General features: G+C 44.2%; 2 protein-coding genes across 6 annotated transcripts; both read left to right on the top strand.

Moving 5' to 3' along the window:
- Window positions 1–276: 276 nt before the first annotated feature.
- On the top strand, window positions 277–2,179 carry LOC117577297 (GATA zinc finger domain-containing protein 10). The gene has a single exon (XM_052008568.1). It carries the CDS (start codon window positions 774–776, stop codon window positions 1,809–1,811), a length of 1,038 nt encoding a protein of 345 aa, XP_051864528.1. The 5' UTR covers window positions 277–773; the 3' UTR covers window positions 1,812–2,179.
- A 2,150-nt stretch (window positions 2,180–4,329) lies between these two features.
- LOC117577242 (AF4/FMR2 family member lilli) lies at window positions 4,330–11,496 on the top strand. Of its 5 annotated transcripts, XM_034262258.2 has the most exons (4): window positions 4,333–4,547; window positions 5,849–7,286; window positions 7,557–8,063; window positions 9,053–11,496. In XM_034262258.2, exons 2-4 carry the CDS (start codon window positions 6,354–6,356, stop codon window positions 10,568–10,570), a joined length of 2,958 nt encoding a protein of 985 aa, XP_034118149.1. In that variant the 5' UTR covers window positions 4,333–4,547; window positions 5,849–6,353; the 3' UTR covers window positions 10,571–11,496. The 5 variants fall into 5 exon arrangements, with proteins under 5 accessions (XP_034118124.1, XP_034118149.1, XP_034118129.1 ...); XM_034262233.2 differs by having other exon boundaries at window positions 4,330–4,547; window positions 5,849–8,063; XM_034262238.2 differs by lacking the exon at window positions 4,333–4,547 and adding an exon at window positions 5,032–5,242 and having other exon boundaries at window positions 5,849–8,063.
- Window positions 11,497–11,517: the final 21 nt, after the last annotated feature.

Genomic DNA, 11,517 nt, shown 5'->3' with positions numbered 1-11,517 from the left:
CTATCGATAATCGATAATTGCAATCGAAGCAACACTACGAGCGCCATGCAACCGTGCCGGCTAGATTTTGACAATTGGAAGGCGCCACCTCCCCCTCCGCCAATTGGAATACGCAGAGAGTCAACCATATATATATATATACATATATGTGTGCGTGTGTGGGCGAAAAAGGAGAGAGAAAGAGAGAGAATATTTGCCGTTCCACGCGAAATATTGGTGCATGCGTATTTGTGTGTGTGCGTGTTGTACGTGCATATGAGCAAAGTGTATCGTGGAAATGCTGCTTCCAATCAGAATTTGGAAGTTTTTTCCATATTGATTAGTTATGTCGCTTTTGTTGTTTACTCGCTACATTTTTTTGGCCAGTTAACTTGTGTGTGTTTTGTGTGCGCTTTTTCCCACAAATACGCGGCAAAAAAAAAATTAAAAACAACAATCGAAAAAAAAATCCAAAGCGCATAAATATATAAATAAATCGTATAATTTGGCAAGAGCGAAAGACTTGCAATCCGAAAAACGAGGAAAAAACGCAAAAAAGGGAAACGCCAGCAAAACAAAATACAAAAAAAATTGACGAAAGTAAATCGAATTAGAAAGCGGCTGATTGGCGGTGGAGGAGGCGAAGGAGAAGGCGAAGGAGAAGGCGAAGGAGTGCGAGAGAGGGAGAGAGGGAGAGAGGAAGAGGGACAGCGAGCTAGTGCGAGAAGAAGCAGCACTCGTGCAATCGATAGGCGCAACCCAAAATCGCGACCCAGCGATCACACAAACCCTCGATGTCCGCGGGCGTCGGCGGCGGCGGAGGCAGCATAACGACAGATCATCACAGCCGCTTATATTTCCTCAATTCGCCAACAACAACGCCGCTGAGCGGTCGCGATCCGTTCTTCATCAAACCGGAATACCTCAACTATGAGAATCCCATGCACCATTTGTATCCGAGCAATCGGGGACTTATAGAATATAACAATTATACGACAACAGTTGCGGCCGCTGCTGCTGCCTCAGCGAGTACAGGCGTCGCTGCTGCTGCCGCTGCCGCCGCTGCAGCCGCTGCTGCCGTTAGTAGCAGTAACAGTGCCAGCAACAACAACAACAACAACAATAGTAGTAGTAGTAACAGTAACAATAACAATAATAACAGCAGTAGTAACAACAATAATAACAATAACAGCAGCAGTGCTGCTAATAACAGCAGCAACAACAACAACAACAGCAGTAGCAATAACAGCAACAATAACAGTGAGAACTTCCAGCCACAACAACAACAACATCATCATCCGCAGCATACGCAGCATCCGCATCAACATCCGCAGCAACAGCAACAACAACACCAACAACATCAGCAGCAGCAGCAGCATTCACAGCAACAACAACAACAACAGCATCCCCTGCATCATCATTTGTCCAGCGGCATCGTTGTCACCGGCGTCGCACTTGGCCATCAATCGTCGCGTGCCCAGAAAGCAGCGAGACGACGCAGCAACGAATCTGTCGAGGCACGCGAACGTCGCTTGGAACGGAACGCGGCGAGAATGCGGGACAAGCGTTCGAAGGAATCCGAGGCGGAGTATCGATTGCGTTTGGCCAAAAATGCGGAGGCGAATCGCGTGCGACGCCAAAACGAAAACGAAGTACAAAGAACCCTAAGACTGATGAAGAATGCGGCCAGGCAGCGTTTGCGACGCGCCAGCGAATCGAGCGATGAGCGTAAAAAGCGTTTGGCCAAAGCAGCCGAAAGGATGCGTGTGGCGCGTGCTTCGGCGCCCAAGGTCATTAAGCCGCCGCTTGAGGATCGCCTAAAGGGCTACTAAAAGTCTCTGAGCGAGAGCGAGATGGAGCGAGCGCACTGGAGCTGGCTCCAGCAAGTTGAGCTGAGGTCAGACAGAGACAACACCAACAGCAGCACACTACACTATACACCTACACACACACACACCCACACACCCTCACCCTCACACACAGAGAAAGAGAGTAGCCAGCTAACAGCTAATCAGACAGAATCTAATCAGAACCCAGGAAACACAAACCACAGAGAAGAAGAAGAAGAAGAAGGAGCTGCAGCAATTGAAGAAGAGCAAGCAGAGCAAGGCATGCACATGTACATACGTACATATGTGTATGTGTGAGCGCCAGGAGCAACGTCATCAACGTCGTCGTTTTAGACAGCAACAAAACAAAATTATTAAAAAAATTAAAAAAAAAAAAGAAATGAGCTAAGAAGCAGCAAAAAGAAAGCTAGAAAGCAAAACATATAAATAATATATATTGTATACATAAAGAAGAAAGAAACATACAACATTTACATAGGAGCTAGAGCAAGAAGAAGAGCGAGCCGCAGCAGAATAAGATGTTAAGCTAGAGCGAAAGAAGAGCGAGCAAAAGCTTAGACAAGGAAGTGGATGCGGAAGTGAGATAGGCAGGCAGAGTTGCCAGATCGGCTGCAAGCTACATATATACATAATGCAAATATGAAGAGAGAGAGCGGAAAGTAAATCAAGAAATGGCAATTTTTTTTTTTTAATTTTTTGGATATACATAATATACAATATGTAGAAAGAAAGAAAGAAAAAAAGTGTCGGTAAATCTTTTTAAGTTATAATTAAAAAAAAAAAAACAAAAACAAACAAGAAATGAAGAAAAACAAAACAAAAAAAAAGAAATAAGCAGAAGATGAAAGAAAAGTATTTTTATAATGCATGCATTATATTCTTACACACATATACATATACATATATATAAAAATATATATAGTATATATAGTTATATATACAAAATACACTCACACATATATATAAATATATAGAGATACACACACACACACAGACACAGCAGAACGCCTAGAAAATAGTCATGTGTGAATGTATGCACGTCACTCAAAGCACTCACACACACATACACACACACGCAGGCAGACATATGAGCGAGACACATACGCGCCAGAGTGAGATGGAGCGAGTGCGCCAAATTCCCCCTCCTTCCCCCACACCAATCTACTTCTCATCAAACAAAAAAAGCAATGCAAAAGAAAGTCAACTTCATCCCCACACAGACACAAACACACACATGCTCATGTGTGAGTGTGTTTGTGCCCACATATGTGTGTGTGTGTGCTCCACCACACAAAAGGGTGGCTCACAACCAACACAGCAGCAGCAGCAACAACAATTTGCGACCACAACAAAAATTGGCCGGTCCAATTGCCAGATTCTCTAACTGCATTTTGCATGCTTCCAATAAGCGCAACAACAAAAAACTTCTCCGTTAGCTGCAACAGGTGCGACATCTTGCGGTCAATCGCGCAAGCTGTCAGTTTGCCAGGCAAATATCAAATTCAATACGAATTGCAGTTGGTTATCCTTCTCCCCTACACCCAACAACAAAAAAAAAACAAAAACAAAAATTGATAACGAGTGCGTGTCTGTCTGGGTTTGTGTGTTTGTGTGCGTGCTATGCTGTAATACAAATAGTCAGAGCACACATGAAAATCAACACCAGCAATCCCAAGCAGGATTATGTGTATACACACACATACACACTCACACATGGACACAAACACTTAAGCACACTCAAACATACATACACACACACATGCAAGCAAGCAAACAAAACACATGTATGGTAGAATGGCAGTTTGTTATAGCAACAGTACAGGCCTCCCCCCTTCCACTCCCACTCCACACATACTCACACACACTAATACCTTTGCAAACACACCCACAAAAAAAAATAATAAAAATAAAACAAAAAGCAACAAAAAAAAAAACAAAAACAAATCAAAAAGCGATAAAAAAAAAAAATGATTAATGTAACATTTAAGTTCTAGTCGAAATTTCAAATTGTTTTTTCTTTAATATTTTTAACCCAAAAAAAACCTTTCCCCCTCCCCACAAAATTGTTTTCGATGTAAAATTATGAAATATACATTTTATGTAATTGTAATATTCTATGTACACTAAAAAGAAACAAACAAAACAAACACAACAACAAGAAAATACACACACAAGAAGCAAACGAAAAACAAAAATGAATACATGAATAAAGTTGCATTCACAATTTTTAAAAAGGTTAACAGGATTTTCAATTTGTATAGCTGAAATAAATAAACAAAACTAAAAACAAAAACAAAAGATTTTAGTGGTCGCATTTGAATACGCGGCATATCGATAAGTTTGCGAGCGCAAGCTATCGGAATGTATCGAAATTGCGCGCAATCTTTCGCGATAGCACTTCAATTTTTTTGTACTGGAAATACGTGAGCTATCGCTGCGAGCTACATGTATACATACACACACGCACACATACATCCAGTTTCCATACCCCTTTCCAGTTGTATTTATTTTTTAATGTGTGTTGTTGTGTGCGTTGTTGGTACAGAAAACTGGCCCGAGAATTTCGCTTGCCGGAAATTTTAGCGCGTTTTTTTTTCAACAAACCAATTTCAACACAAAAATAACAAAATAAAATTGAAAAAAAAGACAAACAAGATTGTTGAGACTTTTCGCCTTTTTATTCGTCGCGCCACTCATCAAAATCAATTGTGCAAAAATGTGAGCCGCCTTATTATTATTAATTCTTATAGAATAAAAAATATTGCATATGGTGTGTGAGTGTGAAATACATTAAAATAGGACTAATCACCTTGCATGCATGTGATGTGTGTGTGTGTGTGTGTGTGTGAAATACCGACAGAAATTGTTGAAGCGGCGAAAAACTGAAATTCGTGCAACAATTTGTAGCCAAAAAGTCGTATTGAAAAATATGTATGTATGTATGTACATATGTATGTAAATTTGTAAAAATATACTAAATACCAAATGCAAGTGTATATACGTAATATACCTACATACATACACACACATGTACGTATATAAATATATGTAGGTGTTGAGTGTGCCGTCTATGGGCTGCAAGCTAGAGATGAGAGTGTATGTGTATGTATGTGTGTACAATATAATCATGTGAAAAATCGATTGGAAGCGACTGGAAGCCGCAGGCATTGGAAAGCAAAGCGGCGGCGGTGGCGGCGCCAATTGTCATTTACTATCAAACAGAAGAAGAAGAAACGTGCGCACGCACCAAAAGTAGCCACAAAAAAAAAACAATAAGAGAACCAATATTAAACAAGGGGCGAAGCAATAAAAAAAAACGCGCAACAAACAATAAAATTGTAAATGCAAAACAAAATCGCGACGTCCCAAAAAAATTGCAACATTTTTGCGGCAGACTCAAAATACAGTGAAAGGTGCGCAATACGTTTAGCGGAGACACAAACCATACCGTATGTGTGTTATTTCCATTTTGTTGTGTGTTGCCATCTATCTCTCTCTCTGTGTACATGTGTGTGTGTATGAATGATTTTTGACATTTGCATGTGCAGGCGGCAGCGGCAACGGCGCGAGGCCTAAAAAGAAGAAGCAGCAACAGCACACGAATAAGGAGAACAAAAAAAAATAGCTGAGACAGCAGCAGCGTCAAGAGACGACGATCAACACTCTATATATATAATTTTTTTTTTTTTAGAAGCATATTGCAAATTGATTGACAAGCAAGCAAAAAAGTGGAAGAAGCAACAAAAAAAGGTGATGCGCAAAATAGCAAATCGAAACAAGAGAGCGAGCGGTGAGAGAGACAAGTGTGTGAGTGAATGTAGTGTGAACGAGAAAGAGAGAGTAGCATCATCATAAGCAGCCGTCGAAAGTTGCTAAAAAGCGAGCAGCAAAAACGCACACAAAAAACAAAACTATATAAATACACACACAAGTGCACACATATATTTATATATATTTATTCATATATATCAATTTAAATTATATATTTAATATAAATATATGTCCATATTTATATATAGGCGGCGATATCGATACCGATTGCGATTCTTGCGATAACGATAGCTTTGGAGCGCATTTCTTTATATAACTACACACACCCAGACACAACTGCCTGCCCGTAGTCAAAAGAGGAAGCGAGACAGCGAGAGCGAGTGTGGGTGAGCAGGCGAAGGAAGGAGCAGGGAGCGGAAGAGGAAGCAGGACGGCAGCAATTGATCGAGGAGCAAAACGAAAACGGCTGTTAAATGCGGCGATCAAAACGCCAACGCCGCCCCAGCAATAGCAGCAAAAGCAACAGCCACAGCCACAATTATCGATATCGTCCAGTGGAGGACAGGGATACGCTTATCGTTTATCGTTGTTGACTGCTGTCAGTTTCGTTCACGAAATATCGATCAAAACAACAGCAAGAACAACAACAACGACGACGACGAAGAGCAAATCGAAGAAGAAGACGAAGAAGAAGAAAAAGCAGCGACAACGAGTTGACGACAATTTCGATTGTTGTTCAGGCTTTGCCAAATAATGGAACCAGATCCCAATGGGATAAAGATAGAGCCGACACTTGATCACCATCATCAGCAGCAGCAGCAACAACAATACGCAACGCATGTGCTGGCAATTAACGGTCCAAATGGGCGGCTACTTATCGATCATCAGTCAGCGCTCTTGGTACCTTTATCGACCCATCAGCAGCAACAATTGCAATTGCAACAGCAGCAGCAGCAACAAGTGCAACAGCAACAACAACAGCAACAGCAGCAGCAGTTCCAACAACAGCAGCAACAACATCATCATCTACAGCAGCAACAATTTCATCAACAACAATTGCAAATAACATTACCCGCTTATTCACAGCCCTTGTCACTGAAGCAACAACCGCCACCGACGCCCCTTGGTCCTGTCTCCAGCGTCAGTTCGGTGTCCGTCAACACACAACAACAACAACAGCAGCAGCAGCAACATCATCAACAGCAGCAGCAACAGGAACTTCAACAGCAACAACAACAGCAGCAGCAACAACAACAACATCATCAGCATCAGCAGCGTTGGAACGAGAGTCCTGAGGCACGACAGCGCCGCTTGGCACGCAATGCTGAAAGGATGCGAGAGCGACGACAGCGTGAAAGCGAAGACGAGTATCGCAAGCGTTTGTTGCGCAACGCCGAAGCAAATCGCCAGCGTCGGCAAAACGAATCCGATATCGAGCGCGCCATGCGTCTGGTGCGCAATGCCGCCCGTCAGCGTTTGCGGCGCGCCATGGAATCACCGGATCAGCGAGCAAAGCGCCTGGCCAAATTGGCCGAACGCATGCGTATGTATCGGGCGAGCGAGACGCCCGATCAGCGTAAGATTCGGCTCGCAGAGATGGCGGCGAGAGCGCGTCAACGGATTGCCAGCGAATCGGTGGAGGAGCGCAAGGAAAGACTGAGAAAACTGAACGATTATGCGAAAAAGGTCAGAGAAAAGAAAAAGATATACAAACAGGTGCAGCATGGCGTGCAATTGCATGGCGGCGTGCCACCGAATTCGTCGTCCTCATCATCGACCAATTCGACCACCAATTCCACCAATTCACTCACCCAGCAGCAGCAGCAACAGCAGCAGCAAGTGCTAGCTGTGGCTTCAGCCGCAGCAGCGGCTGCTGCTGCCGCCGCCGCCGCTGCCGCCTCCGCAGCTGGCGCAGCGCCCAATTGTAATAATGAGCATAATATTAATTTAAATCAGGCTAACGTGACTGCGTCCGCGCCTGCAACCATCAACATCAACAACAACAGCAGTAGTCCACCAGCAGCCACTGTTGCAGCCGGTGATGAACATTTGGTGACTGCGGCAGCAACTGCAGCGTATCAACAGCATCAGGCCATCGAGTATATGGGACAGAATATGTTTATCACACCGGGCGTTGGATTGCGTCCCACCATGCAACTGAAGCAGGAGCCGCAACAGCAGCAGCAGCAACAACAACAGCAGCAGCAGCAACAACAGCTCCAACAGCAACAGCAGCAACCACGCTATTCATTAGGCGCCCAGCAGCTGATCGATGGAGTTGCGGGTGGAAGTGGTGCAGCTGAAGCGGGCAGCATATTTGTGCAACAGATCTATGGCGAGGAGCCCGGAGCTGGTGGAGGGGGCAAAACTGGTAAATTGCTGCAGGCGCATGTGCCGCACTTTAGCATTGCCAATCCGCTCGAGTTCTATCAGCACAAATACGCTAAGAAGCAGGAACTTCAGGTGCGTATCCAGACAACGCCAGATTAGTCATCACAAGTGCGACAGAGAGAGAGAGAGAGAAAGCGAGAGACCACTATAAATTACTATTACTACTATTATTATATGCCAAAGTTTTCATTAGTTCCTTTGTTAGCCACAAGAGAGAGCGAGAGAAACAGAAAGAGGGAGAGAGAGAGAGCAAGCTTTAATTTCACCTATTTTTTATTTTAACTAAATTTAGACTGAAAACTGTAAAACAAAAACTCACTACAATTTGTTGTAAAATATGAAATTCGTTAACAAAAATTGTACGTAATTAAAACAAGAAATTTTTGCTGTGAAAAGCCCAGAACAAAAAGAAAAACCAATCTTCAACATGTGTTCAATTCATTTCGGCTGCCTCTCTTTAGCTAGAAAATTGCTATTTTGTTCTAAGAAAAACATTCATTAGTCTTTTCTTTTTTTTTTTTTTTTTGTGTGTGGTACAAAGTTCACAAAGGGTTAACTGGCAAATGTGAGTTGTACACTTTTGGGCTGCTAAATGTCCAATTATAGTTAACAATTAAAATGTCCATTCCTTTCTCGGCAATTCTCAATCTTTTAGTCAATGTGATTGAGAGTGAGAGCCATTCATAAGTTTGCAAAGCGCAATCGCAGCCAACTTCAAGCAGAGAGGAGAGTTAAATATGGTGACCATGCTTCAACTTTGCTATTTTAGGCAGGAAATTAACTATTTTTGATTTAAAAAAACACAGCTAACACTTAAGGATATTTGTTTTTAAAACTTAATTTGTAAGCTTACCTCACAGTAAATGTGCAGATTTATGGAGAGAGCGCAGGCGCAACTAACTTTAGCAGAGTCGAGAGAGCGAATAGTTAAACATGGCGGCCAGGACTGCAAGCTGTGCTTTACTATGCATATGTATGAGAGAGAGAGCGAGGGAGGGCTTACTGCAATTTGAATTGTTTTTGGCATATTTACATTTTTGGTATTTTTTTTCCCCCAACAGTCTGGCAACGAGACGAACGATAACAGCGGGTCTGTTAGTCTGGCCCAGAACGAGGCCAAAGTGATTGTGGCCGCCGCCGAGCAGCAAAAGACACTGAAATCAGGACAAACCGTCGCCGCCGGTGGTGCAACGACAACAACAACGACGACGACACAGCTCTACAATCAGTTTCCCTATCTGGCAACGTTTCCAGCCGGCAGCGGGGGCGGCGGTACAACGGGCACCGCTGCTGCAGCTGGCGCCACCGTTGTGACAAATGGCACCGCCGCTGGCACAACGACAACCACAACAACCGCCTACTATCCCATGTATCACAATGGCTTCCAGTTGGGCATCGGACCGAATGCGGTGCCGCCGCCATTTACGCCGGTGCACTTTGCCAATGTCAGCGGCGGCAGCAGCCCAACGGCAACGGGGACGCAACAATACAACATCTTGACAACGGCGCCGGCGGGCACAAATCCCACGCTAACAGTTGCCGCCATGCAACAGGATCAGCAGCAACAACAACAGCAGCAGCAGGTGCAACAGGTGCAACAACAGCAGCAGCAACAACTGGTGCAAGAATTTCCCAAAATGGGACGCGGCAGACCACGTAAAACGAGTCTGCTGACATCGCATGAGGATCTCAAGGCGAATACGCTGCTGGAGCAGGAGCTCAATCAAATGCTCGCCGGTCCCCACTTAACAGGTGGCGGCGGCGGCGGGGGACAACGACGTGGCGGACGTGACCAGAGTCACATACATGCACATTCCACGGCAGATGGCGATGGCGGCGGCGGGGTTGTCGTAGTGACAACGCCAGCAGCAACGTCAACGCCGCGACGCAGCGCTGCCAACAAATATGAAACGGAAGAGGAGAAACGTGTGCGTCTCGACAAAATGGCGGCTCATCAGCGAGCGGTGCGTGCCAATGAATCGCCCGAACAGCGAACTGTGCGCCTGCAAAAGTTGAGCGAACGTGCGCGCTTAAAGCGCGCTCAAATCAGAGCCACCGAAAACGTGGAGGAACGCAAAGAGCGATTGTCAAAGCAGGCGGAGTACGCGCGCTTGCGACGCATGCGCAGCCATACGCCAAGGAATAGCAGCAGCACGGCGAGCGCTGAGTTTCATGCGAAAACCGAGGATGAGACGAATGAGCAGTTGTACGATAACGATAACGATACCGATGGTGGCGATAGTTTTGTAGTGAAAAGCGATTCGCAGTTGGATGGCGAGGGCTCCAACGATCAGCAATTAGCAGCGCTGCAGCTGGAGCAGCACGAGCTGCAGCAAATGACGAGCACTCTGCAACAGCAGCAGCAACCGCATCACGAAGCCATTGTCATCAATCAGCAGCAGCAGCAGCGACTGGTTACACTTAGTCAGCATCAGCAGGGATACAGTAAATTGCAGACGTCAGCTTCGACGGGCGGTGGTGGCGGAGGGGCAGGCGGTGGAGGTGCAGCCAGCGGCACAGCTGAGAACAATGATATGCTTAAGATACTCGAACCGATCATTGTCATGAAAACCAAATGAGTATCGCGAAAGCGTCACAATCAGCCCACGCAACGCTAAAAAAAGGCAGCTATACACACACACAAACACACACACATACATAGTTGTGGGCTATTGTTGGCGCTCTCTCACTCTCGCTGCTGTGTCGGTGACATCGAAAATGAACCCCCCGCTCCCCGTTTCTACACCATCACAGCAACAACTTCGCTCTCTGTTTGGCAAAGATGGCGAACATTTTTATTGTAGTATAAACTCTATTCCCCGCTCCCCCGCCCCATCCCTTTTTGGCTATTGATGCGTTTGTACAAAGAAGAGAAAACTAAAAACAAGAAAAAGAAATGATGATTTGCAACAAATAAGATATCCCTTAAGGCTCGCGTTCTCTTTGGCCTTAATGCCATTTAAATTCTGATGCTACACATACATATGCATCTATACATACAGATATGTATGCATGCCTGTGTATGTGTATTTGTATATTGTGCGTTTGCAATTTATTTTGTTTTTTTTTTTTAAATTTAGAATCGTCTTACAAATCGACTTAATTGTTTAAATTTAACGAGTACTCTAAGGATATGCTAGTGCAATAGTAATAGACAGTGCAATATCATAACAAAACAAAAACACCTGTAAAAAGAATGAACCTAACTAAACAAAAGCTGCTTTCAAATTGTCGTTGTGTGTACACCCACACATGTATGAGTGTGTGCAATAAATATGGCGACAAAATGATGGCAGTCCAATATCCAGGACAGTGTGAAAAAGAGAAAATGAAATGTAACAAAACGCACCAACACACGACACACACACACACACATATGCACTATACGTATACATTAACTCTGCAGCTAAAAGAAACATAACTAAACAGAACGAAAATGAAACAAGTAACAATGTATTGCATATAAAATAGGTATAGAAATTGTAATCTTTAAAAAACAAAACAAGTGTAACGGTAATCGATGCCC

Source organism: Drosophila albomicans, chromosome X (genome assembly GCF_009650485.2).
Source record: "Drosophila albomicans strain 15112-1751.03 chromosome X, ASM965048v2, whole genome shotgun sequence".
Taxonomy (NCBI): Eukaryota; Metazoa; Arthropoda; class Insecta; order Diptera; family Drosophilidae; genus Drosophila; species Drosophila albomicans.
The sequence above is the reverse complement of the archived record's forward strand: the minus strand, read 5'-3'. Positions and strand labels throughout refer to the sequence as shown.

What these genes read in the sequence shown, in the direction of transcription:
- LOC117577297 (XM_052008568.1), top strand. Translation starts at nt 774, where the DNA reads ATGTCCGCGGGCGTCGGCGGCGGCGGAGGCAGCATAACGACAGATCAT.
- LOC117577242 (XM_034262233.2), top strand. Translation starts at nt 6,354, where the DNA reads ATGGAACCAGATCCCAATGGGATAAAGATAGAGCCGACACTTGATCAC. An exon ending in CTAAGAAGCAGGAACTTCAG is followed by an intron (nt 8,064 to 9,052) that starts GTGCGTATCCAG and finishes TTCCCCCAACAG; the next exon opens with TCTGGCAACGAGACGAACGA.